This window comes from Pisolithus orientalis, assembly GCF_024613125.1.
Source record: "Pisolithus orientalis strain OTSU chromosome Unknown F5J12scaffold_12, whole genome shotgun sequence".
Lineage (NCBI taxonomy): Eukaryota > Fungi > Basidiomycota > Agaricomycetes > Boletales > Pisolithaceae > Pisolithus > Pisolithus orientalis.
The window spans coordinates 91,856-116,428 of record NW_026260793.1 but is presented as its reverse complement, the minus strand read 5'-3'; the positions used below and the strand labels follow the sequence as shown (position 1 = coordinate 116,428).

Here is a 24,573-nt window from a genome sequence, read left to right as displayed (position 1 = left end):
TGGTGTGACTGTGTGAGTACATAAGTAAGGAGTAGCCAAGCAGGTTGTCGGGTAAGTCTCCTCATCCGCCCTTCCACTCACTCCCGCCCCCACACTCCTTCTCAGCGCCAACTATCGTCGATACACTCTCACTCCCATCCAACCGACGCGTCCCACTAGGTCGCCATGTCCCTCAATGACAGCACCCCTCCTCCAAGTCCTGCACGTCAGGAGACAACCAACCTCCTGCCAAAGGACATCTCTCTGACCGTCAACTACCTCCCGTCCAAGTTTTCCAGCGGCCTTCTCTCCCCAGGCGCTAGGAGACGTAAGCCAAAAGTCGACTTATCCCTCCCTAAACAAGGCGGAGGCAGAGAGGCGTTCAAGAGCAATGAACCACGCATGGCTGGGGAGGGAGACGAGGACTACGATGGCGTCACGGGTGATTGGTTTGGTGGAAAAGAAGGCGGACGCACGCGTCCCCGTATGCGTTGGAACAAATTCAAATGGACTCTTTTCGTGGCTAACGTATGCGTAAGTCCATCCGTTCTGTCTGCGTCCATTCAACAATCTCATGCAACCCAGTTGTCCATTTACGCGCTCACCGGTCTTATCTCTTGCCTCCTGACATGGTTCGACGTCTTCGAGCACGCCGATATCGTCCGCGTAGGAAACCGTACCGAACTCGTTCTTTCCACCGTCGCAGCAGCAGCCGCGACCATCACATCCGTCTTCGGCTGGGCAGGCATCCTCCTCAACAACCGCTCCTTCCTCGCCTACTACACTTTCTTCCTCTGGATCTGTTTTGGTCTATTGGTCAGCCCGGGCTACCTCACTTACAAGCAACGTACTTTCAATCTGGAGGGCAAGATCAATGCTCAGTGGTCTCGTAACCTCGGCGCTGCGGGCCGTTTACGTATCCAAAATCGTCTTCACTGTTGCGGATACTACTCTCCCTTCGTCGAAGCCACCGTCTCACAGACATGTTACGCTCGGTCGGTTTTGCCCGGGTGCAAGGCGGCTTACCTGCAATTCGAAAGACGCGTACTCGAGATTTGGTATACAATCGTCTTCTCTCTCGTCCCCCTTCAGATCTTTATTATGCTCGCTGGACTGCTGTGCTCGAACCATGTCACCTACCGTTTCGGAAAGGGTATGATGCCCAAGGCGTATCGTCTCAGTTTGAACAGCATGGCCGTCATCATGGATAACTATGCCAGGTGAGTTCTTTCCCCTCTCTTCCGGGAAAGAACGCTTCATTGACTCCTATGCTCAGTCAACTCGCAGAACAGTACGGGTCGGATGTCGCTTCAGATATTCTTGCCCGCTCCAGGTCCAATCTCGGAGTGGAGTCGTTACCCTATACACCTCAGACAGCGAGCGTATCCTCTGGGAGCGGTGGTGGCACTGGACGTGCTCACGACGGTATTGGGATGTAGTAAACTGTTTCTTGGTCTTGAATGTTCCTCCTCGTGTGCCGTTGCTCCCTTCATTTGTCCCCACCATTCTTATTTTTTTTATTATTACATCGACTCTACTGATAATGATACAACCACAGGACATGGGGATCCGTGCTAATTGTTAAAATGCTTGGCTATGTGCTTGAGTGTTTTGGAGCACAGCGCTCTCGCGTTTATAGTCTATAGCAAGTAGGGAGCTCGTGAGGCCAGACATGCCCAGTGTCCTATAGCATGCGGTGAAGTTTGTTTGAGGACTGTAGAAGGCCAGCTAGTTCACCTATACTACATGATGCAGCAGCATCAGACACAAGGACATCCATGTGGTATTTTACGACTCCCTATTAACTACGCGTGAACCCTCACTTGAACTCGGTGGCACGACTGGAATTCCCCAACCCACCAAATAAACCTACACCACATCCTTCACGGGATGCACACCCCCCTTCTTCCCAAACACTCCCTCAAAATATTGTCCTAAACCTTCCGCGCCGTGCACGACCGCGCCGACCACCCCATCCGGGCGTACAACCACAACCTTGATTTGCTCTCTTTCAACAATATACCCTCGATATGCATGACCTGCCTGATCGACAAATACCTCCACACCGATAATCTGGTCCTTGATGACACGGTCATCTGGTTCAGAAAGTGAACCGGCAAGTACGACCAAACTTCTCACAGATTCACTCTTCGCGATCGACTGTTCTAGCGCCGCAAACACCGATCGGACGGCAGGGAAAGTCAAGGCAGGTGTAAACATGAGAACGGTATGATACGTTGGTGCGAAGATATCAAACAAACGAGTGCTCTCTGGAACTTCTTTCGATGGCGTTGAACTCGTGGGCGCTGCGCAGTTGGGTGTAAAAACGGGTGCTAGATCCGGAGCGTCTGGAGCACGATCGCCCGCTTGCAAGACGCCCTCTTGGATGTCCCCATATGCGCGGTGTGCGCCCGCCGAAGTAGGAGCGGGGGTGAACTCGTCGATGACAATTGGGCTAGTACGGTAATTCACGCCAAGCATGTATAGATTCTTTCCGCGATGCAGTGAGCGTTGAAGTTTGGATTCTGCTAACTTCGAGCTGTCGTTGTCTTTGTCGTCCGTAGTCGATCTGGGCGCGTGTTCGGACTGCGACTCGCGGTAAGTGCGCTTGTGCATCTCAGCGGTGACACTGAGCACTTCGGCAATCACAGGAAGCCGTTCAGCGGAGTAAGTGTCGAGCAAGGAAGTCGGGGATAAGCCTTTGTAAACCAATGCAAGTTTCCAGGCTAAGTTAAGCTGCGAAAGGTATTGTCGGCTCTAGCGGTATGACTTGGAGTGGATTGGGTCTCACCGCATCTTGAATGCCGGAGTTCAGACCTTGTCCGCCAGTTGGACTATGTACACTAACAAAAGGGTCAGTAGGAATGAAGGTTATCCCCAGTAAAAATGCATATTCACTGAGCAGCGTCTGAATTCGGAGGAAAACACAGATGAGCGACGTAAAAGTTGAACGCAAGGTATGTCCGTACCTCCAGCAACGAAAGCCCTTCCCACACCAAACTTGTTCACCATCCTCATGTGGGGCCTGGTTACCAAAAGTATCAACAACTACTCCAAACTACCAAGTTTGCCGAGGAAATAAAAAAATGAAACCCACTTAGATTCCGAAACCCACATCAGCTCCTTCACGTTGACATCGTCTCCGAGGCCTACAAAATCCTTGATGCAATTCACAAGAGCCACTTCGTCCTGGGCGAGACCCTTCAGGTCGCGTATACGACTGCCGATCATGAATTGGTATCCGTCCTTGCCAACTTCATCAGTAGGGCGGAAAGAGATTCTGGAAATCGCAATTCATGAACTGGAGCACGATAGTGGTTAATGTTGTGCGGGGGAACGTACATATCCTTTGAAAAGTGGCCAAAATGGTGCCAGTGCTGAAAGGACGGGCTGGTTAGCGTCTATGCTCCGTCCGCAAAGCCGACGTATACCTCGCGATCGAGACCTTTAATTTCCAAACGGATATCACCCAGCACGATGTAGCCGTCTTCCCATGCTGAGCCGACAAAGGTGAGTTCGAGTAGCTTTCTTGTCACGCTCTTCGCGCCATCAGCACCGATCAAGTATGCTGCCTCCATCTCTTCCTCGATTTCCTCCACATTCCCAGCGTCGGTGCGACGCTTGACAATCTTAGCTTTGACGCACTTGTCATCTTGGGTGAACGAGACCAGTCGGGTGCCCAACTCAACGGCGCAACCAAACTTGGCGAGGTGCTCGCGCAAGATTGCTTCGAGCGTAGGTTGACCCATGAGTTTGGGATTATACTACGATTCTCTGTTAGCCATCATTCCATCCATCTGTGCCGTTTATGTAGGCAGGTAGGAACCGAACAGAGGACGAGCTGAGGGTAAAAGTACGCACGTATGGAATCGCTGGCGTGGGCTCGGTATATGGTGACATGATAAATGTTCTGAGGACTTCGAGAGAACCCTTGTTGTACTCGTGAACCGGGGGAAGAACGACTGCACGTTCATGGATCTCGGGGATACGCAGAATGTGGAAGAGTTCGAATGTTCGGGGCTGAGTGGAATCAACGCTGTAGTAAGAGTAGGATGCGCGACGTATGTGACTTACTTACCTGGATGCCAGGACCACGCTGGCCGGGTCGGTGTTGGAGTTCCTTGTCTATGATGCGAACGGGCACGTTGTTCTGGGCAAGTGTCAGGGCCGCGATTAGGCCCGTTGGACCTGCTCCAACCTAGTGTCCGTGTTCATCGCTTTTCAAGGGTAGGAAATGAAGGTCGACATACCACGAGTACGGGAGTCGTGCCAGCTGCCATGATAAGTTGCTTTAGGGGTGTTCAATTAGTTGCCTGGGAGATGCTGCTGGTAGGCCGACGTCTGAACACCTGATTCTTTTATCTTTGCAGGTACTGGAAGAGCCCAAAGAACACTGCAGCATCGAAATCTTTGGCGGCAGATCATTGATGAAGATCAAATGTGGCCACTATATGAGCGGCCAGCCCGGGCAAAGCGAACAACAGTCCGACCGGTGGTGAGGCCGGTGAGGAATAAAGCCGGCCTGTGAAACGCTCTCCCCGGTAATCAAAAGAGTCCTGGTCAGACCACCGCTGCTTGTGATTCTACAAATCCATGCTAACATCCCATCAGATACGCTACTCCCCCTGCCGAGTTTAAAGTTTTTATAGCGACGCGGTGTCGGAGTTTGAACTGTGTGGCTGTGTCGCGTTCTGTTGAAACGTGGTTCGCCCATTTGTGCCCATCACCCGTTGCACGCTGCACGCTCGTCCCCTTTCTCGCTGGTCTCTCGCCATACCACACTCCCATTAGCGATGCCACAGCGACCAGATCTGCCCACAAGACAACTGAACCCTAATCTCAAGTTTCGTACGTCGTTTAGCCCACAGGAAAACCAAAATTCAGGCTTAATAGACGCCCGTATCTTGAACCAGTCGAACCCAGCAAATTGCCCCCTGTTAAATATCAATCGCTTGATCGCGACGGACATGAGGTTCTGGTACTGCACATCATTCTTTCACAGGTTATATCACCCAAACCCCTAACATCCATCTCCCTCTTGTAGGTGGGCCGTTTGAAGATCCCAACAGTACGTACCTTGCCTCGTCGTCTTGCACAACACATTCTCACTGTCCACCTCCAGCAAGGTGGCCATGCCTTCATACTACGCCGCTACGACACCGGCGCTATCAGTCTCACAACCATGTTCCGCGCAGCCTTCCCAACCGCCAGTGAAGCTGACGAGCGGAAAGAGACTCAGTGGGTAAAGGAGACCTACGACTTGGCTGGCAACAACGGTTCCGTTCGGGAACCCCACATCGTCCGTCTCGCCGGTACCTGGGTCAGCCCAAGCATCGCCCTACTACCCGAGTTCGCTGAATGCTACAGCCTCGCCGACGTTATCGCCCGGGTCGCGAGCTCAAACCCAGACCCCAACATAAGCTACCGCCGGTCGACGAAAGGGGGAACGACACCCAAAGCTGGTGCTCCCACATCCCCAGCTGGCGGTTCGACGATGACGGTGTCTGCCACTTTGGCCCCAACGCCAAAGAGACGTAGAGAGTCGTCGCCTGTGTCCGTGCCAACCCCACAACCTAGCCTACCGCCCCCGCGCAGGTCAACGCGCACGAAGAGCCCTGCTGCTGTTCCACTTCCTCTGCCAACCGTTAAATCACCCAAATCAGTCAGAATCGCACGGACCGTCCGTGTAGCTGAAGTCACCACCCCAGGGGGTTCGGACGAGACAGTAGTGGACGAGGAAGCAGAAACGATAGAAATGGCGAAACCTAGCATGTCGCAAGATATTGCGGAGCAGAAGGAATTGATCGACAGGCTAAAAGCCGAGCGGGACGCACAAAATATGGAGACAGACCAGGTGGTGGCTCCACTGAAGAGAGTGCGGGAGGACGAGGAGGAACCTGAGCGTAATTTCAACCCTAAGGAGCCAGAGCTCGAGGAGCGGAAGATAGCAACGAATAAACGCGTTTCAAGGTTCCATTTGGAACCTCGACAGAAATCTTTTGCATGGGGTGTCGCAGCTTTCGCGATTGGCATGGGTGCTATGTAAGCCTTGTCCACGCATACTGTACCACGGACCACGAACTAATCTTGCTTTTTGCAGGTCTTTCCTTCCAAACTTTTTTTAGTCTTTTTGTCCAACCCTCATTCCTGTCGCGATTATGGTTACTCCCACAGTCGGAGACGCCTTGTTGTATGGTTGTGTCCTAACACATCTTCTCTCGCGATAACTGTAACGGGTACAGCGACACCTCCTTCAAATCAGCTACATACATATTTCCTAACCATACAGATGTTGTTGCCACGCGGTGGCTTTGTCGACTGTAAATGTTTGGTAGGTATTTACTTTCGTTGGAATACATATCGTACATAGTTCAGCTGTTAGGAGGAACAAGGGAAATCAGTCAGGACAAGGAACGGCGACTCGTACATTGAAAGTGACAGTTACCTATCACTCTGGAATATGGTCTCGACCGCATCCGCGACGAAATGAGCACGATCATCGACACTGATATAGACATACAATAAGTGAGCAAGACGGATGGAGTGTCACGTATCAGTGTATTGGGGATCGCGCGCTAGCTCGAGTGGCTCATCTATTAGTGGCATAAGACGAACGCCATGGGGAGGGCAGATTCGGACAGTAGACGGTGTAATACGCCAATATCCACGCATCCGTCCTGGAAGACGGCCAGAATTGGATCAGAACATATCGATAGAGCGAACCACCCACCTCCTGGTTCCGATGTGGCGCGCTGAGAGATGACTGGCAGCCATTCCTCACCTATGCATCCGTATGTACCTCTCCGGCGTTCTCGTAGGTGACAGATCTATGATATTGTCCCTGGGAGGTCATTCGCATCTTCCAAATTATCAGCACTTGCGGGCCCATGGACTCGATCCGTGGCACACAGCATATCTGCGATTATAGTCCTTTCCTGTATGCCGTGCTCTGGTTTTCGTCCATCACTACTGGCCTTATACCTTGATATTCCTTGATTTTCCATTGGCTGTGCTTTGGTTCACTATTGTAATGGCTTCATATAAACAATATTGTAAAGATATGCAAAGCTACACGGCTGGACTTGATGTCTGTCCGTTTTCACTTGTTGCAATTTACAAGTGTCACTGACACATCCAACGCAATATCAATATCCACATCACTTGCTATGGAGTCCAGTCCCCGTGGTCCTATTAGTCCGATAATCCACACCATTCCTACATATAACTATTCCAGAGGACAGGATCGTGGTTGGGATGTGAGCACGTGAGTACTTGCAAGTGGTCCTTGTGTCAGTAATGGCAATATGGCGCGGCGGTTTGCAACGTGTCTACAGCATTTCCGCGCCTACTGCAGCCCCAAGCGCTTTCCTGTCACATCCTCAACATCAACCCCACCCAGAAAAGTTTGAACGAATCACATATTGATTTCTCAATGGCTCGTCGTATTTTTAGATGGGGAAAGCCATCTGGCTCTGCATCCAACTCTGTTTCTGTAAGGAGTTCGTTTACCTGCAGGCGATTGTAGTTGCTGATTCACCGAGAAACAGTCACAAGGTGGTGTAGCCTCGCATGCTGGAACGTCGGGCAATGTCTCCCGGATGACATTTGTAAGGATGAGGGACATCTTCCATCGGTCGAATCAAGGCTCCATCGTAGCACAGGCTACTGACACAGGCACCAGTGGGGGCGCTCAGGAGCAACGGGAACAAAGCCAAGTGGCCCCAACTCAGGATGTGTGTGATCTACCCCATCCAGTTGTTGCAATAACCTTAAGTAACAATCGTGTTGGACAGACTCAAAGGCCAACCCACGGCTCAGAAACAGGGGCCATGCCGGCTGGGCCTGATGTCGATGCTGTAGTCGAGCCATTAGGCGACACCAACGAAGGTGCTGCTGACCCCGCCAGTGGCGCCAGTACCGCGCTTGATCCGGTCTCGGCATTGGTAGGCAGTGAAGTCGACGCTGCTCAACAGGCCCTGGATTGCATGATGCCCATCCCAGGCTCCGGCCAATTAGCTATCGAGCTTGTGGCACAGGCTGATACTGCGGCTGCCAGCGTCCAAAATTTCAGTAACACATACCTCCAGCCTCTCAAAGCCTTTAATTCCGTCGTTACTAGTATCGCCAATGTACGCTCATTGCCCTACATCTAATCACGAGTTCTGATGGAAGGGTGCAGGTTCACCCCTATGCCCAGATTGCGCTGGGAATCTTAACCGCTGCTGCTCAGGTACGTGTTTACGCCCCGGCTGTATGCGCTGTGCACCTCACACGTCCCTCTGTAGTCGCTCATTAATCAAGCTAACCTGGACAGGGAAGTGTTCGGCCTCCTTGATACAGTCAGGGCAGTCTATGGATTCCTTCTGGAAGACGATACCCTTCGAAAAATTGATAGTATGAAGGAAACTTTGGTGAAGATTTCGCAGGTGATTAGCGATGCGGCCCGATTCATCAAGAATTACTCGGAGACGAAAAATTTCTGTACGTTGGTTGCACCATTTATCTCAAGTCCGATTCAAATTCTCCTCAGGGAGGAGACTAGGAAAGAACATAGTGTCGGAGACTCAGACCACGACTGATGGTTACGCCAAGTTGCTGAACGACTTGATGCAACAGTACCGGGACCTTGCGATTCGGGATATTCACACTAATGTGCACCACGTACTTGAAGACCTGAACTTCGCGCGCGGCGAACTGGACCTCGTACGCGGGGATCTGAGAGAGATAAAGTTGGAAGGCATGGCTTATGCAGGAGGTGCGGGTGTCAACAAGACGAAGAAGTGCCTAGACGGCACCAGAACTGAGATCCTCATGGAGATCTTCAGCTGGATCCACAACACTGACGAAGATGCTCCGCGTATTTTCTGGCTGTATGGGCAGGCCGGCAGAGGGAAGTCGGCCATCGCGCATACCGTTTCCCTGTGGCTCAAGGATACCGGAGGGTTCGGGTCGTGCTTTTGCTTCGCCCGTGATAGGCAGGCCGAACGTCGCGAGGAAAAGATATTTACCACCATTGCACGTGATCTGGCGGACCGCGACCGTGCATTTCGGCGAGCTCTGGCTGACGTACTTGCAGAGGACCATTCCCTTAAGACCACATCTGACGTCACGCTGCAGTGGGAGAAGCTGATTTTAGAGCCGTTGTCGAAGACATCCACTACTATCATTGGAAAGATGGTCGTGGTCATCGACGCGCTGGACGAGAGTGGCGCGGAAAAATCTCGGAGCGACATCTTGTCTGTGCTTGCATCACGGGTGGACGATCTCCCTGCTAACTTTCGTGTCTTCATAACATCGCGCGCATTGCCGGACATTGAACGTGTGTTGAGAGCCGCTCCACATGTGAAGGCAACTTCCTTGGACGACGTTCTTGCAGGATGGACAGAACGCGATATCCGTCTTTATGTTTCCAAGCAACTTGGAGACCTTCCAGACATCGAGGACACTGAAGTTGAGAGGATTTCCCTGAAGGCGGACTGCCTATTTGAATGGGCACGTCTGGCCTGTGATTTCATCAAGTCAAACCAAGCCGGGACGACTATGCGGGAACGCTATGATGAGGTGATCACTCTCGAGTCCGAAGAGGGAAGAGCACTCCTCGATGCCACTTACTTGACCATCCTGAAGAACGCTATCCCCGATTCTAGAAAAAAAGCTCTTCAACGATATCGCTCGGTGATGGGTCAGGTTCTGATGACACTTGAACCTCTGCCTATGGTGGCCTTGAATCACATGCGCAGGCAGTTCCCAAACGAGGAGGATCACTATGATGTTGTTGTCATCCTTGCGTTCATGTCCCCAGTACTTGGGGGCATTACAGATCGCTTCTCTCCTGTCCGACCCCTCCATGCATCCTTTTATGACTTCCTAACTGATCGTTCACGGAGTGGGGACTACTTCATTGACACCTCTTGCCCATATAACCTAGCTGTTGCCACCTTGCGAATCCTCCATGGTGACCTTCGGTTCAACATTTGTGGACTGGAAACTTCCTACTTGAGCAATGCAGAGGTTGCTGATTTGCCAGAGAGAATCAACAAAAACATTCCACCCTGTCTATCCTACTCTTGTCAATTCTGGTCCCATCATCTGCAGAAGACTAGATTTGACTTGGCCCTGACACAGTTGGTAAAGGAGCTCGTGGGAAGTGAAAAAATTCTATTTTGGCTTGAGGCTATGAGCCTGCTGGGTGGAGTTGGAAATGCTGCTGCAGCACTTATCTCTACCAAAAGATGGCTCTTAGTGAGTTTGTCATAGTTGTTTGCATTTCATTTTGTCTGACTTGACATTGAAGAACCAAAATGATATCAAGAATACAATAGGTTTGGTAGAAGATGGAATCAGGTTTATTCAGAGCTCTGGTGGTGCAATTTCTCACAGTGCACCACATGTGTACATCTCTGCACTGCCATTTATGCCTAGGAAGACAACACTATCAATAAGGCTGATGACAAACTTTTCTTCCCTTCCTGGAGTTGTAGGAGGTCTAGAACATTGGTCAACAACTCAACTGCTTGGCTTGGAGGGGCATACAGATGCAGTCTGGTCAGTTGCATTCTCCCCTGATGGAAAGAGGATTGTGTCAGGCTCAAGGGACAAGACTGTGAGGGTCTGGGATGCTGAAAGAGGTGTGGAGATTGGCAGCCATCTTGAGGGGCATACAGATAGAGTCCTTTCAGTTGCATTCTCCCCTGATGGAAAGAGGATTGTGTCAGGCTCTTTGGACAAGACTGTGAGGGTCTGGGATGCTGAAAGAGGTGTGGATATTGGCAGCCATCTTGAGGGGCATACAGATGCAGTCCTTTCAGTTGCATTCTCCCCTGATGGAATGAGGATTGTGTCAGGCTCAAGGGACAAGACTGTGAGGGTCTGGGATGCTGAAAGAGGTGTGGAGATTGGCAGCCATCTTGAGGGGCATACAGGTCCAGTCATGTCAGTTGCATTCTCCCCTGATGGAAAGAGGATTGTGTCAGGCTCATGGGACAAGACTGTGAGGGTCTGGGATGCTGAAAGAGGTGTGGAGATTGGCAGCCATCTTGAGGGGCATACAGGTCCAGTCATTTCAGTTGCATTCTCCCCTGATGGAAAGAGGATTGTGTCAGGCTCAAGGGACAAGACTGTGAGGGTCTGGGATGCTGAAAGAGGTGTGGAGATTGGCAGCCATCTTGAGGGGCATACAGATGCAGTCATTTCAGTTGCATTCTCCCCTGATGGAAAGAGGATTGTGTCAGGCTCAGAGGACAAGACTGTGAGGGTCTGGGATGCTGAAAGAGGTGTGGAGATTGGCAGCCATCTTGAGGGGCATACAGGTCCAGTCTGGTCAGTTGCATTCTCACCTGATGGAATGAGGATTGTGTCAGGCTCAAGGGACAGGACTGTGAGGGTCTGGGATGCTGGAAGAGGTGTGGAGATTGGCAGCCATCTTGAGGGGCATATAGATGGAGTCTCTTCAGTTGCATTCTCCCCTGATGGAAAGAGGATTGCGTCAGGCTCTTTGGACAAGACTGTGAGGGTCTGGGATGCTGAAAGAGGTGTGGAGATTGGCAGCCATCTTGAGGGGCATACAGATAGAGTCCTTTCAGTTGCATTCTCCCCTGATGGAAAGAGGATTGTGTCAGGCTCTTTGGACAAGACTGTGAGGGTCTGGGATGCTGAAAGAGGTGTGGATATTGGCAGCCATCTTGAGGGGCATACAGATGCAGTCCTTTCAGTTGCATTCTCCCCTGATGGAAAGAGGATTGTGTCAGGCTCTTTGGACAAGATTGTGAGGGTCTGGGATGCTGAAAGAGGTGTGGAGATTGGCAGCCATCTTGAGGGGCATACAGGTGCAGTCTGGTCAGTTGCATTCTCCCCTGATGGAATGAGGATTGTGTCAGGCTCAAGGGACAAGACTGTGAGGGTCTGGGATGCTGAAAGAGGTGTGGAGATTGGCAGCCATCTTGAGGGGCATACAGGTGCAGTCTGGTCAGTTGCATTCTCCCCTGATGGAATGAGGATTGTGTCAGGCTCAAGGGACAAGACTGTGAGGGTCTGGGATGCTGAAAGAGGTGTGGAGATTGGCAGCCATCTTGAGGGGCATACAGATGGAGTCTCTTCAGTTGCATTCTCCCCTGATGGAAAGAGGATTGTGTCAGGCTCTTTGGACAAGACTGTGAGGGTCTGGGATGCTGAAAGAGGTGTGGAGATTGGCAGCCATCTTGAGGGGCATACAGATAGAGTCCTTTCAGTTGCATTTTCCCCTGATGGAAAGAGGATTGTGTCAGGCTCAGAGGACAAGACTGTGAGGGTCTGGGATGCTGAAAGAGGTGTGGAGATTGGCAGCCATCTTGAGGGGCATACAAATAGAGTCCTTTCAGTTGCATTCTCCCCTGATGGAAAGAGGATTGTTTCAGGCTCTTTGGACAAGACTGTGAGGGTCTGGGATGCTGAAAGAGGTGTGGAGATTGGCAGCCATCTTAAGGGGCATACAGATGGAGTCTCTTCAGTTGCATTCTCCCCTGATGGAAAGAGGATTGTGTCAGGCTCTATGGACAAGACTGTGAGGGTCTGGGATGCTGAAAGAGGTGTGGAGATTGGCAGCCATCTTGAGGGTCATATAGATCCAGTCCTTTCAGTTGCATTCCCCCCTAATGACAGGAGGATGCTTTCAGGTTCATTGGATGAGCAGTTGATGTTTTCTATGTCAAATTTGACCAATGAACTTCAACTTTTGTCTGACACAGCAGATGGTAAGCAAAATCAACCTGTGATGTCTTCTGGTGTAATAACAGCAATTTCAGTGATTAGGTCATGTCACATTTGCTTTTCAGTTGTCCCTTCACATGCACTTTGTGATAGTGAACAACTTATTTATGGGGTCCTCCAGGGAGATAGGGATAGGCTGACATGTGCTGAACCAGTTAGGCTTCACCATGATGGTTGGATCAAAGATCCAAAGGGTGAATTACTGCTTTGGATACCTGTAACATTGAGGTCCCCATTGTACACAATGAGGACTAAAGTGGTCATACCTAGAGGTTGTTGCATAGAGTTGGACTTGAGCCACATGGTTCATGGGCATCAGTGGCATAAATGCTACAAGCCAATTGCAAAGGTGGCCATTTAACTCTAGCCTGCATGGCTGCATCCTCATGTATATATCTTTCCTGTACTATGTTGTGCTTTAGCTTTGTCTGTATGTTTTGACTTGCTGCTATTTACATCTGTCACTGACATATCCTGTTCATGACACATCCCTATATATGACTACTCAAAAGAACAAATGGCATCAATACAGCTTAAAATCCCCAAGCCACATGCTGCAGCTACTGCACAAATCACCTTCCCTCACCACAACTTAGCTGTGATGTTCACTTTCTGGCAAGGGATTGGACAGTTGAATTATGACATTTACTATGGGCAAACACTACACATAGTTGAGCAAATAAACAACCTGTCTTCCCTTTACAGCCTTTGCAGTGGGTTTTCATGTTGTTTGAAGGGGTCAGCATGTGGTGACTACAATCTGGCATTCTTTGGCATTGCTCTTATTGCCTGTTGCCCACCAAGATTGCCCAAGACATCTTCAGCTGGGGAGGTCCATTTGTAAATCATAAATAGTACAATGCAACACAATTCCTTACCTCCTCTGAGATGGAAATCAAATATGACAGTGCAGTAGCACTGTGCTGTGGTTCACACTATGTTTGGAGGAATTCAGGAAGGGACACTCACATGTTTTCCAATAGGACTTGTTCATCCAAGCAGAGCTAGAAATGCTTATAAAGGAGGTTCCCAATGTTGTTAGCACTTACCTTCAGCAGTTGAAGGGTGGGCATGAGTGGTGAGTACAATATCATCAGTGGGGTATGTTCATTAATCAGTGTTCCTTGATGAACTCCCTTCCAAAAGTATTGTACCACCAATCAGCTGATACACAGATATGCCTGCCATGGTCTGCAGTCTGCCACAGAATAGTTCTCCTTATGACAAGGGAGACCATCCACTCTTGTCTATGAAATATCTGCTGGTGTTATTTGACTGACAAGAGCAGATGGTACAGGCCCTTTACAACACCCACCTCTTTGATTTCACAGAAGCCTATTAGCAAAACACCTTTTTTGGCCCAGTGTGACAGCCACCAGTGTCACACAGTATCACAGGCCACCCTAAAACATGCAATGTCACTCAAAATAACACATGCACTGCTACACTAATGACACAGGCAGGTTATTTGGCATATATAGATTCCAATTAAATATATTTGTGATCTAAAATGCAGTATTTTGGTGTGCTGTGGTCAGTGGACAGTGGGGGACCTTCCTGTGGTACTGTGGCACCTGTAGGTGGCTGTACAGCACTGAACAGCAACTTTGGGTTTTGCTGATGAAGACTACCACATAACACCCCAGCACAAGCATGTTCAAAATTTCTGGTGACTTCACTCTCTATTAAGTACACTATCTACTTACAAAAAGGTGTGTGCCTGTTTTGCTCCTCAAGACAAGAGTGTATCCTTCTCTTGTCAACATCTGCCCCATCAGATGTGTGACTACTTCTGCTTCTGTCAATTATATGTCCCACTCCATCCCTATACCAAAGCTTACATGCACCAGGTTCTTTGAAACACAATTTTGTGTTAATGTAGTGTACAGTTAGGTCTTGGAGCTCAACCCCCTACTGTGCACTATGCATTACACACTGACAGTGTCTGTCTATCTTGTTCTGAGAGATCCTACTGTTCTTCTCCTTGCCCTTTCCACGCCCCAATCCGAGCCAATGATCAGATGTGCGACCCCCCATCCTCGATTATGCCAACTAACACCATCCCTCTTCTCAAGCTTACTAACATTAGCTACCGAGAGACTAGGCCTTCGAGCTGAACCTCATTCCAGCGGATCCCCCACCACATCACTGGTATTCACACCGCAGGACAGGTAGGCTTCCGACCTCCTGAATGACGAAAGGGAAGCAAAGCTGAGGGAAGTTGACCAAGTGTTACAGATGGTGATGGCGGCAAATTTGTAGTGTTTGTGTTAGGGGTTTATGTAAGGATACGCGAACTTTGGATACACTGGACTGACGGTTGCGTTTGCGACCCCATGGGGGATGATGTCGGCGAGGTCGTAGTAGCACCCCACATAGTGGTGCCGAGATGATATTCGTTTAGAAGTCAGAAGTCTTTGCTGGGTGTGAATATAGGCACAACCGCTCGGACTTTTCCTTACTCCTGGGACATCGACCACCCCGATATCCACATTAGTGACATTCCACTTCATGTTCCGTTCCTTACTATGCTATGTCATGTCGCCGATCGAAGGTGAGATCGTTGCCTTTACGGTCAGACAGGAGGGTCTGTGTAATCGCGCACGGTGCAGAGGGTTTGGGACGACACTCGGATCTCGGCGTGTTTGAGAAAAAGAGAGGCGCGGGTTTTGGGGAAGGTACAAGTTCGTCTACTGTCCGTTTCCATGAATGGCAAACCGCCAGCAAACTCGTACATTGATGAAAGTGATAGGTACCTATACATTTCGTGGTTCCGCATAGCACACCAACAACCCATCCTCGTACAAACCTGTCAAATAAAACGTACCAGTGCGGCTATCGACCAAACCGGTTGTCGAAGTCCCATACACAGACCCATCACTCTGAAATATAGTCTCGACGTCATCCGTTAACGAAGCAGGTGCGATGGCCGAGGCTGACAATGGTGCGCGAGAATCGTACCCGGTCATTTTCGAATACGAGTTTCTGTGACCTTCCGACTCCCCGGACCCGCTTGTTGCAACACTGGGGCGGATGGAGACAGCCCAACTCGGTGCCTTGACACCAGGCTTGTTCTCCACGACAGCAATGAAAGACGGGTAGTGAGGGTGGCCGGCGACGATGAGCACGTCTTCATCATCATACATCACGTTATCGGGTGCGAATGGGACGGTGACCTCGCGATCTAAAGTGAGGTCGTTGGTCGATGGCTCACGTCTGTAGAAATAGACCTTGGCCAAACTGCTCGATGCTACTGCGAGGTATAGTCCATCGTGCGAAAGGGCGACCCCGTTGGCGAATGCGATACCGAACGCAACAACTTTGTGTTGGATGGCGCCATCCGGCAGAACTGTAACGTGTGCGACCCAGGTCAAGGGAAGTCCACCGATGGCTTCGACGCTGGGCAAAATACTGCCGAAGAAACCTGGCAAACGACGGGTCATGAGGTGGTCGTTAGTTAAGTAAAAAGAGGTGGGGGAAGTCAGGGCAAGAGAGTTGGGAGCGACAAAGTAGGGAGAGGTGAGCGTGCGGACGTAGGTCGCTACGGTTGGTTGAGCAGGGTCGAGAACAAACTGCTCAACGGTGGAGTTTTCACGGGGATGGTTGACCAGGAAGAGGGTGGATGGGGCGCCTGCCTTCGAGGGAAGCACGTCCATGCCGAGAGGGTGGAAATCACGGCCTTCGGGATAGTTGGCGAGCGTCACGGGAGACAACGACCGGGTCTCGGTAGAGTATATCCACAAGTGGCCGAGCGGGTCTGGATCGTCCATGGGACCCATGACAGTGTTCCACGCTCTGCGTCCGGGATCACATGAGAGGAAGATGAACCGGTCGCTGACGTTGTCTTCTTCGTCGAGGTGGTCCCAGAAGATAATGTGTTCGCAGTGGTTGAGCTGATCGTCGATCTCGTCCTTGATGACCACGCAGTGGTCCTTGTAGTCACCACCTGCGAAGTATCCCTTGGGAAGGGCTGGGGCTGTGAACACGTGATATAACAATGCCCGGCCACTTCGATAGACGTATATCGCCTATCACATCTGTCTCAGTGTCGCTCAGTAAAGGTAACCCGAGCTCCGAAACGTACCAAGAGCGTCGTTAAAACTGCTGCAAACTTGTAGAACATGACGGTCTGTTGCCTACGTACAATTTAACCGCCAGGGCAGTGTATCCGACGGAACACTCGAGAATTGACACCATCAGTATGACATCAGCCCCGGTGGATGCGAACTTCTAACAGTAGATGCCGACAACAGCGTTGGAGTATAATCAATCGAGACACTAGTACGATGCTGAGCCAACGACCGTTAGTGCGGCTTCCCCTGATTAGCGTCCAGCATCCCTGACAAGGCCCTGCAGACGACTTAGCCTTAAACAACTGACTTGGCACGCATAATGGATGACAAGGTTCGCGCCGTTTCGCTCGGACATTGGACGGCAGATTCACGAGGTGACTCTCCACCTCGGTACAGCCTGTTGGCCAGACTTCGTTCCTCTCCTTGGTACATACCTACCCGACATGGTCTTATGCTTCTTGTTATTCCCATGAGGTGTTTCATCCGCTGGGAGCCTGACATGTACTAAACGCAAGTAGACAAGTGAGAGAAGGTAATCGGTGATCTTTCCTCTTGGCCCTTAAAAACCTCTCCGAACGTGGGGGCTGGAGCTTACCTTGGAAAAGCCTGGTAGAAACCACGGATACGAAGAACGTTAAACCTGGTATCTCGTGCCCGAGGTTCGTTTCTGCAGAGCGCCTATGACAATGGGTTTGGAGTACTGATCCGGGTCCATCGTACTAATCCGAGGGCAATTTATGGTCGGATCGCGAAAACTTGTTAGTACTTAGTTACCATAGTTACCGCGCAGCACCGTGTGCAGTGGTCCTAGGTCGCACTTTAATAGCGGACATAACTTTCGTCGTGCACCTGTGCCGGAAACCGCAGGTAAATTGTGTTGCCGGTGCTCCAAGAACGGGACAGTAGTCAGCGAGTCCGGTTCCATAGACAACGGGGACGGATCGTTCATTGGGTGGTAAGTACGTGGTGAAGTTTGAGCCTAGTCTCGTTGCTCCCAGGGCAACGTTAATGGGCGCAGTGATCGCCATCAGTTTTTTAGTGTGTTCCGTCGATAATCAATGCTTCAATTGAACAGCCAGCAGAATGCACAAGGTGAAACGGCTCCAGGGCAGCTCACACGGGCAGATGCAGCTGATATAATCGAAACTTGAGAATTCTCTTCTTACGCTGGGAACACGACGAACACGGAACTGGTGAGTGGCGTCGCCCGTAAGCATGTAGCATATTTTCCAATCCGTGCTCATACGGGAATTGATGAAGACTTCGTCGCATTCCTATTGGCCTGTGTGTTGGCAATTTCATCGCCCCTATGATAGGCGCCCTCGTCATCCATACGTTGCCCGACTAAACGACTGGTCACAGCCCCCTATGGTGGACCGGAATCAACGATTATGGTATGTATGCACCTGCGCAAAATGTTGCCTTCTTCCCTGAGATTGGACAGATAGTGTATTGTCTGATTTGTATCCCTGATTAGGCCCGTAAAGCTCTGGTGCCATGTGCGGACCGCCTATAGTGTCCACAGGAGCATAAAAGGATGTGGACCAAATTTCTCGTCGTTCCGCCCGCTCCTGATCCCATACTCACTATTATAATATATCATAACCGACACTCCATTGTGCTATCTACATTATATATAAGGTGGGTCTGCGTACAACTACCAAACATCCTCTGATTTCCTCCCTCCAGTCATGTGTAATCTTGTAGTGCCCATCCGAACCTGTTCAAAGTGCCACCGAAAGGAGCGGTTGTTTGGGGACGGTAATACCTCCAGCAGTGACAAGATAGACAGCCAGGGGGTTGGTCGTTCACTGGCTTGAATCTTTTCGATCGTGACGATGACGATTCCGACCTGGTCCATAGCTGTTGGGATACATGGATCCCGCTCAAGATTGCTACTCCCGCTGGTGTATCTTTAGCAGCGAACATCCGAAGTCCTGCAGTCACTGCTGGATTACGTGCAAGCATTCGTACGGTTCTTCCTAGCGTTCGTCAGCGTAGAAGCATTTACCCTTCACCCAGGCACGGAAAGACGAGGGAGATTCAAGGTGGTTCGCCTTCCTACGTCTGCTACGGATGTGCCCCTCGTGAAAGAAAACGACAAACATGGAAGCCACCACGACCCGTGCACACGAAGACGATGTCCCCTCAAGTTCCTTCCCACAGTTTCCTCGGCGTCAGCAAGCTAGTAACTGCACTCGCACGATAGCAAGCCGCACTGCCATCCAGGGCGACGGCTGCGTTCCCTTGCCTCTGTTCGTGGACTTTGACCGGACGAAAGCTTCCCTTTGAGCTGTTGGGTAACACTCCCCATCCTCCCATGTACTTCTTTCTTGATAGACTACATGCTGGATCGTCTTGGGCAAATGTACAGTACAGTCGTCGCCTTCAGTCCTACGTCGCAGATGTGTTGCAGTGCCAAATGGAAAGGAAGTCACACGATGGCTGTGAGATCCACAGCCGCAGTGCCAGAGCAGCGAGGCAACCACCCCGCCAAAAATACATCCATTTTCAATTATTTTTGTTTTTAATTTTTGTGTTTTCTTTTTTTTTTCCACACTATCTCTGCCGCACATATCCGTTTTGCCGTGTCCGTATCTGGGGACCGTGTCTGTGAAACCGAAGCTGTAAGCTGAGCGCGTAACCCCCCCAAGTTCATGGACAACCCTCAGCAGTATCAACCTCTTTCACATGCGTTGAACCCGCCAATCGTGCCGGCCCCCTACGAGGACGAAGAAGACGAGGAGGAGGAGGGCGAGGAAGGCGAGGAAGAAGTCGCGGTTGAGAACCAGCTCGGAAGGGAAGACGAGGATGGAGACGGGGTCGCCGGGTAGGTGACATGCTTTTATGCAGTGACGCCTAGATGAACGGCTCTTGTATTCGCTGCCTCCATGTCACGTACACACAGGCCAAGCAATACGCCTCATCGGACGCTGAATGCCACAGCTAGCAGTGAACATCGCGATGCCCCTTCGTCCTCTAATCGGTTACAATCGAATGGTCGCTCGGCGCCTGACGATACTGACCGTAAGCGGCGTCCTGGTAGGCCTCGCGGCTCTAAAAATCGACGCCCGCGCGGTTCAGGCGACCGACGCGTCGAGTACACAACCAGCGGGTCCCTCGAGCTTCATCACCTGCTGGTGCTAGCCTTGGATTTCATCGATACCAGACTTCGGCGGCCCCCGGAGAAATACACCCACATAATCAGCAGTACTATGAGTTCAATGGCGTGTACTGAACCTCTGTGCTGAATTTTATGGCGCTGCTGAAGAGCTTGTCGTGAGTTGCGCCGCGCCGAGTGTGGTATGGATGCACATTGATTTCTGGTTTTATGTACTGCTGTCCAGAAAGCGACGCCGCCGCTAGGTTGTTGCTCAGTGCTACCAGGTGGGTTCCGCGGTGAAGGTCGACCCTTTGACCATGCTTAGTGAGGCCAAGAAAATATGTGATGCTCTGGTAAGTTTGCCCTCGCCCTCGCCCTGTTACACAATGAGGAGTTCACGGGTGTCACCCTTTTACAGTTAGCTTCTCCAGCCCAGCTGACCAGGCACCCACCACCACTGCCCCTGACGTTTATACCAAGTTGCACACCAGCAACAGCTCCCTCAATACCATCGTCCAACGGAAAGGCAACTCCGGTTACCCAATCCACGACCTCTGTGATCACCAATCCTCAATCATTTGTGGTACCAATGAGTCACTCTCAACAATCTTCGCAGCAGTTCGTTCCGAGCGTGTATAATAACCCTGCATACCCTACAGCTCCCTATTACGGCTATGGAGGATACGGTGGATATTATCCGCCAGTTCCGCAGGCGGGACCTAGCACAGGCAGCTCTACGCCGCCTGCTAGTGCCAGCGCAATAAACAGCAACAGCGCCGGAAATCAGGGCGCATGGTCCGACGAAGAAACTGAGAAACTAAAAAAATTGGCGGAAGAACACCGAAGCAATACCGGAGATATCGCATGGGATGCTCTGTGCGAAAAGTGGGGCAATTCAAGGACCAGGTAACTGTCGCTGGATTGATGTCATGCACGAAGGAATTCATTGCTAATGGTTGTTGGCAACAGACACCAAATTCTTATAAAAGCAACGTCTCTCGGGTTGAAGGAATCATCTTCGCGAGGCACTAAGCGGAGACGAGATACAGATAGTCATACCATCCCTGACCGCCAACCACCACCACCGCCCACACCTTCTGCGCCACCCAGTAATACCAACCAGATTGTTGCTCCCGTCCCCACTCCGATGTCCGCCCCGTCACTACAGCAGCCAACACAACCCGCACACGCCACAGTTTCTCCCGCTTCATCCACACCAGGGCCATCGACGCACCCTTCTCCTGCCATTCGACATGCTCCTCCACAGCAACAAGTACAACAAACCACATCGCATCAATCTCCACGTCAACAGCCCCAACCACCACCATCTACCCCACGATTTACATACCCGATGCCAACTGTGGCAGCTGCAACTTCGCCAGTCATCTCACCCAGCGCCATTCAACGACCCGATGGACAGAGTGCCGCCAACCCCTACTATCGTCGGCCAAACCCTTCTGCGCAACCATCCGGACCGAAGCAGCCGTCCCAGCCACACGGACATCCTGGAGTCGCAGGGGCAGCTCAGTACATATACCAGCACAATGGACGGCGAGAATCCTAGCAGCTACAGCCCTTTGGAGGGGAAAAGACTACTGTGTCGTGGGTGATTTTATGCTTGTACTGATTTCGTGGGTGCTGTCCTATTATGTCGATTGATGCCGTTTGTGAGTGTATTTTGGCCATTGTTGTATCGTTCCGCCGCTACTGTTTGTGTAGTTTACCCGACATAGATTATTCTAATACCAACTTTTATTCCTTGGTGGTAAGAGATGTTGGCTTGGTATTGCTTGCAAGAACACATCTATTGCAACGAAGGCTGGCATGCCATAAGCCCTCAATCAAATGACAGAACCCCAATACTCGATGGACGTGAACTGGACAAAGGGAATGAACATAAGTTTTCTGCACGATTTCCGGGACGTCCAACTTTCGTTCTCAAAAGACCTACAAATTCGCCGCCATTTCCTTGACGGCTGCCACCGTCACCATAGGGGAGGAGCCATACGAATATAGAAGGAGGCAGTCGCGCATCTCATTGTCGACTCGGGCTCGGGTAGAGAGGTAGATGAGAAAATGATATGTTCTCATCTCGACGAGCGAAATGGGTACACGCCTTTTGCAGATGACGAAATAGGTAATGATATCAGATCCGTTGGCACGAATGTACTGGGGTTTTATTCGGTAGTCCTCCAAAGGGTGGAAGAGCTCGAACAGGAGGGTGTTGAAGGGTCCATACCAGTCGCCCTCTTAAGCGAGAACTGAAATGTGACGGCTTAAGACCAAGGCATATCTGTGTACCGTAGAGAATACGGAGACGAAAAGAGTACAATGCCTGGGAGCGGTGCCGAAGGTCAACGGTCAGAGCAACGTCAAGAGCTCGGAGCCCCTTCCCTAAACACCCCTAACTTGCCTCCTAACTATTGTGCCCTTCAGCGGGCCGGTTGAACCGGAGCCCGAAATCACCAAAACGCTGGAGAGAAGGGCCCTTCAGTCCTGTTCCAAGCACTTAGATGAGAGTGTGTATTAGATTGTTCGGACAGGTAAACAATATTCTGACGACGTTTGGTTCGGTGGAAAGGTAGAGTGCCACTGATTGAGCGGGTCGACCCAACGCTGACTGAGCGCCCCCGAGCCGATGTACTTGCCGTTTTCTTGTTCTCAGCCATGCGCGTCCCTACTAAGTCACTACTAGCGGGTTTGTGGCCGTACAAGGCGATCGATATCGGCGTGAAACCAGGCTGTGCGTGGCATGAAATGAATCTCAAACCCTGGCTTGTGTACGGATCATGTTGTTCCATTCCTCCGCTTTGATCTCTGCGTACTATATACATATGACCTTGTCCCGCGATAATTTGTTCTCGCTCGCATCCCGATCGTTCTTCCCGGCGCCCTCCCAGCTTCCAGTGAGTATTACATTCCCAGTACGCTCCATTGGTCTCCTAACTCACATCCGTAGCACTATTCTCGGCAGATTCCATATTTATAACGTTCTTCATGGCGCTGAGGGGGCTGAACGTCGTCGAGGTGTGTGTGTTCCAATCGAGCCGCGAGTCCACTGAGACAAATGCACGATCAGTTTGCTGGTCTTGCACCTGGACCATTCGCTGGACTTGTGCTCGCGCATCATGGTGCATCCGTGATTCGTATCGACAGACCGTCTTTGCCTAATAGCGATGTTCTTTGCGCTGGGAAACGTTCCATTGTCTTGGATCTCAAGAGCCCAGCTGGCTTAGCTGTGGCAAGACGGCTCATCGCACGTGCTGACGTGCTTATCGACCCATTCAGGCCTGGAGTGATGGAAAAAATGGGTCTCGGGCCGGAGGTCTTCCACAATGGTGAGGGCACTATAGGTGTTAATGATAGGCTCATCTATGCGCGGGTTGCAGGGTGAGTGGAAATTGCACCGGCCTGTTCAGGCGTAATGAAACCCTTCCTAGTTTCCCTGCTGATGGTAAGCACGTTCATCATGTGTCAAGATCGATAATTGACGGTGTCAAGGCGCATACAAGTCTATGGCCGGTACGTTGATCCTATTTCCAGTCATTATCATCATAGTATCTTATGTTTGTGCAAGGCCACGAGATAAATTACCTCGCTTTAAGCGGAGTTCTTTCCGTACGGGCTCCCCCGGTACATAGCGGCCGCCACTGACCCATGAGATCTCTAGATACTGCCAGGGACCCAAGATAAACCTACCTTTCCCCTAAACCTCCTGGCTGATTTCGCAGGTGGTGGTCTCATGTGCGCGACAGGTATCTTGTTGGCCCTAGTTGAGCGTTGTAAAAGCGGCCGAGGACAAGTCGTGGACGTTAATATGGTAAGGTCATGTGTCTGGCCCCTTCATCGTCTAGTCAATCACGAGGCTGCAGGTCTCGGGTACACGTTATGTTTCATCATTCCCATTATTGCATGCCACGAGCACGTCATCCTTACTCGGCGGCCCGCGCGGCACGAATCTCCTTGATGGGGGTGCGCCGTTTTATGACGTCTACACGTGTTCGGATGGTAAATGGATGAGCGTGGGATGTCTGGAGCCCCAGTTTTTCATAACCTTCATCGATATATTCAAGAATGCTTTATGCATGAACGGCTTGAAACCTAGCTGGGTCCCTACCCCAGAGTCGCGAACTCGTAGGGAGGACTGGCCGAAGCTGCGCGCCTACCTGGAGAACGGATTCGATATCAAACCACGAGACTATTGGGCTAGCCTTTTTCATGGTGAGTTTGTGCTGTGCAATTAAGATTGTAAGACAAGCGATCGGGTGCGTTTTCCTTGATCCTTTAGGTTCGGATGCATGTGTTGCACCTGTGCTCACTCCCGAGGAGGCCGCACTTCTTGATCCTTCGAGATCAGTCCGTCCGTCTCCACACCCACACCTCAGCAGGACGCCACCGCTGTCTCGTTCCGTGGCGAAATCTGGCATGGTCCTCGAGCCAGGTTTCCACACGCAAGAAGTTCTCATGGAAATTGGTTTGTCGAGAGGGGAGATAACAGAACTCATGTCAGACGGTGCGTTCGGCGACGAAGCCAAGCATGAAGTTATATCCAGCTGCAAGCTCTGAGGATGTAGATGTATGTAAATAACTATCACGACGAAACCCCAAAGCATCCGTGGGATAATGTAAATTAAGTCCTTATCGTCTAAGCTCCATTATCAACCAATCCGAATA

General features: G+C 50.9%; 6 protein-coding genes across 6 annotated transcripts; 4 read left to right on the top strand and 2 right to left on the bottom strand.

The window, feature by feature from the left end:
- Window positions 1-52: 52 nt before the first annotated feature.
- On the top strand, window positions 53-1,753 carry F5J12DRAFT_741391 (uncharacterized protein). Its single transcript, XM_051742028.1, has 3 exons — window positions 53-513; window positions 565-1,199; window positions 1,256-1,753. The coding sequence occupies exons 1-3, from the start codon at window positions 166-168 to the stop codon at window positions 1,416-1,418; spliced, it is 1,146 nt and encodes a 381-aa protein (XP_051600411.1). The 5' UTR covers window positions 53-165; the 3' UTR covers window positions 1,419-1,753.
- F5J12DRAFT_927075 (FAD binding domain-containing protein) lies at window positions 1,753-4,585 on the bottom strand. Its single transcript, XM_051749398.1, has 10 exons — window positions 4,230-4,585; window positions 4,058-4,177; window positions 3,841-3,999; window positions 3,411-3,743; window positions 3,322-3,356; window positions 3,077-3,259; window positions 2,949-3,004; window positions 2,878-2,887; window positions 2,771-2,822; window positions 1,753-2,715 (listed from the first exon to the last, which is right to left on the bottom strand). Exons 1-10 carry the CDS (start codon window positions 4,257-4,259, stop codon window positions 1,849-1,851), a joined length of 1,845 nt encoding a protein of 614 aa, XP_051600410.1. The 5' UTR covers window positions 4,260-4,585; the 3' UTR covers window positions 1,753-1,848.
- A 129-nt stretch (window positions 4,586-4,714) lies between these two features.
- F5J12DRAFT_64571 (uncharacterized protein) lies at window positions 4,715-6,311 on the top strand. The gene is made up of 5 exons (XM_051740196.1): window positions 4,715-4,822; window positions 4,873-4,957; window positions 5,024-5,047; window positions 5,102-6,021; window positions 6,080-6,311. Exons 1-5 carry the CDS (start codon window positions 4,773-4,775, stop codon window positions 6,102-6,104), a joined length of 1,104 nt encoding a protein of 367 aa, XP_051600409.1. The 5' UTR covers window positions 4,715-4,772; the 3' UTR covers window positions 6,105-6,311.
- An 8,823-nt stretch (window positions 6,312-15,134) lies between these two features.
- On the bottom strand, window positions 15,135-16,980 carry F5J12DRAFT_64501 (uncharacterized protein). The gene is made up of 3 exons (XM_051740195.1): window positions 16,808-16,980; window positions 15,305-16,751; window positions 15,135-15,254 (listed from the first exon to the last, which is right to left on the bottom strand). The coding sequence occupies exons 1-2, from the start codon at window positions 16,844-16,846 to the stop codon at window positions 15,480-15,482; spliced, it is 1,311 nt and encodes a 436-aa protein (XP_051600408.1). The 5' UTR covers window positions 16,847-16,980; the 3' UTR covers window positions 15,135-15,254; window positions 15,305-15,479.
- Window positions 16,981-19,301: 2,321 nt separating this feature from the next.
- Window positions 19,302-21,662, top strand: F5J12DRAFT_826686 (uncharacterized protein). The gene is made up of 6 exons (XM_051745526.1): window positions 19,302-19,626; window positions 19,705-19,823; window positions 19,922-20,025; window positions 20,163-20,252; window positions 20,318-20,805; window positions 20,869-21,662. The coding sequence occupies exons 1-6, from the start codon at window positions 19,454-19,456 to the stop codon at window positions 21,461-21,463; spliced, it is 1,569 nt and encodes a 522-aa protein (XP_051600407.1). The 5' UTR covers window positions 19,302-19,453; the 3' UTR covers window positions 21,464-21,662.
- Window positions 21,663-22,462: 800 nt separating this feature from the next.
- F5J12DRAFT_64228 (CoA-transferase family III) lies at window positions 22,463-24,572 on the top strand. Its single transcript, XM_051740192.1, has 10 exons — window positions 22,463-22,480; window positions 22,565-22,805; window positions 22,859-22,926; window positions 22,979-23,289; window positions 23,340-23,353; window positions 23,401-23,421; window positions 23,477-23,517; window positions 23,570-23,719; window positions 23,772-24,120; window positions 24,188-24,572. The coding sequence occupies exons 3-10, from the start codon at window positions 22,897-22,899 to the stop codon at window positions 24,463-24,465; spliced, it is 1,194 nt and encodes a 397-aa protein (XP_051600406.1). The 5' UTR covers window positions 22,463-22,480; window positions 22,565-22,805; window positions 22,859-22,896; the 3' UTR covers window positions 24,466-24,572.
- The last annotated feature ends 1 nt before the right edge of the window (window position 24,573 follows it).

What these genes read in the sequence shown, in the direction of transcription:
- F5J12DRAFT_927075 (XM_051749398.1), bottom strand. Translation starts at nt 4,259, where the DNA reads ATGGCAGCTGGCACGACTCCCGTACTCGTG. An exon ending in GCACGACTCCCGTACTCGTG is followed by an intron (nt 4,178 to 4,229) that starts GTATGTCGACCT and finishes CACGGACACTAG; the next exon opens with GTTGGAGCAGGTCCAACGGG. An exon ending in TTAAAGGTCTCGATCGCGAG is followed by an intron (nt 3,357 to 3,410) that starts GTATACGTCGGC and finishes CCGTCCTTTCAG; the next exon opens with CACTGGCACCATTTTGGCCA.
- F5J12DRAFT_826686 (XM_051745526.1), top strand. Translation starts at nt 19,454, where the DNA reads ATGGACAACCCTCAGCAGTATCAACCTCTTTCACATGCGTTGAACCCG. An exon ending in AGAAAATATGTGATGCTCTG is followed by an intron (nt 20,253 to 20,317) that starts GTAAGTTTGCCC and finishes ACCCTTTTACAG; the next exon opens with TTAGCTTCTCCAGCCCAGCT. An exon ending in TGGGGCAATTCAAGGACCAG is followed by an intron (nt 20,806 to 20,868) that starts GTAACTGTCGCT and finishes TGTTGGCAACAG; the next exon opens with ACACCAAATTCTTATAAAAG.
- F5J12DRAFT_64501 (XM_051740195.1), bottom strand. Translation starts at nt 16,846, where the DNA reads ATGTTCTACAAGTTTGCAGCAGTTTTAACGACGCTCTTG. An exon ending in CAGTTTTAACGACGCTCTTG is followed by an intron (nt 16,752 to 16,807) that starts GTACGTTTCGGA and finishes CAGATGTGATAG; the next exon opens with GCGATATACGTCTATCGAAG.
- F5J12DRAFT_741391 (XM_051742028.1), top strand. Translation starts at nt 166, where the DNA reads ATGTCCCTCAATGACAGCACCCCTCCTCCAAGTCCTGCACGTCAGGAG. An exon ending in TTTTCGTGGCTAACGTATGC is followed by an intron (nt 514 to 564) that starts GTAAGTCCATCC and finishes CATGCAACCCAG; the next exon opens with TTGTCCATTTACGCGCTCAC. An exon ending in ATCATGGATAACTATGCCAG is followed by an intron (nt 1,200 to 1,255) that starts GTGAGTTCTTTC and finishes TCCTATGCTCAG; the next exon opens with TCAACTCGCAGAACAGTACG.
- F5J12DRAFT_64228 (XM_051740192.1), top strand. Translation starts at nt 22,897, where the DNA reads ATGGCGCTGAGGGGGCTGAACGTCGTCGAG. An exon ending in GGGGGCTGAACGTCGTCGAG is followed by an intron (nt 22,927 to 22,978) that starts GTGTGTGTGTTC and finishes ATGCACGATCAG; the next exon opens with TTTGCTGGTCTTGCACCTGG. An exon ending in CGCATACAAGTCTATGGCCG is followed by an intron (nt 23,422 to 23,476) that starts GTACGTTGATCC and finishes TGTTTGTGCAAG; the next exon opens with GCCACGAGATAAATTACCTC.
- F5J12DRAFT_64571 (XM_051740196.1), top strand. Translation starts at nt 4,773, where the DNA reads ATGCCACAGCGACCAGATCTGCCCACAAGACAACTGAACCCTAATCTC. An exon ending in CAACTGAACCCTAATCTCAA is followed by an intron (nt 4,823 to 4,872) that starts GTTTCGTACGTC and finishes CAGGCTTAATAG; the next exon opens with ACGCCCGTATCTTGAACCAG. An exon ending in GCCGTTTGAAGATCCCAACA is followed by an intron (nt 5,048 to 5,101) that starts GTACGTACCTTG and finishes GTCCACCTCCAG; the next exon opens with CAAGGTGGCCATGCCTTCAT.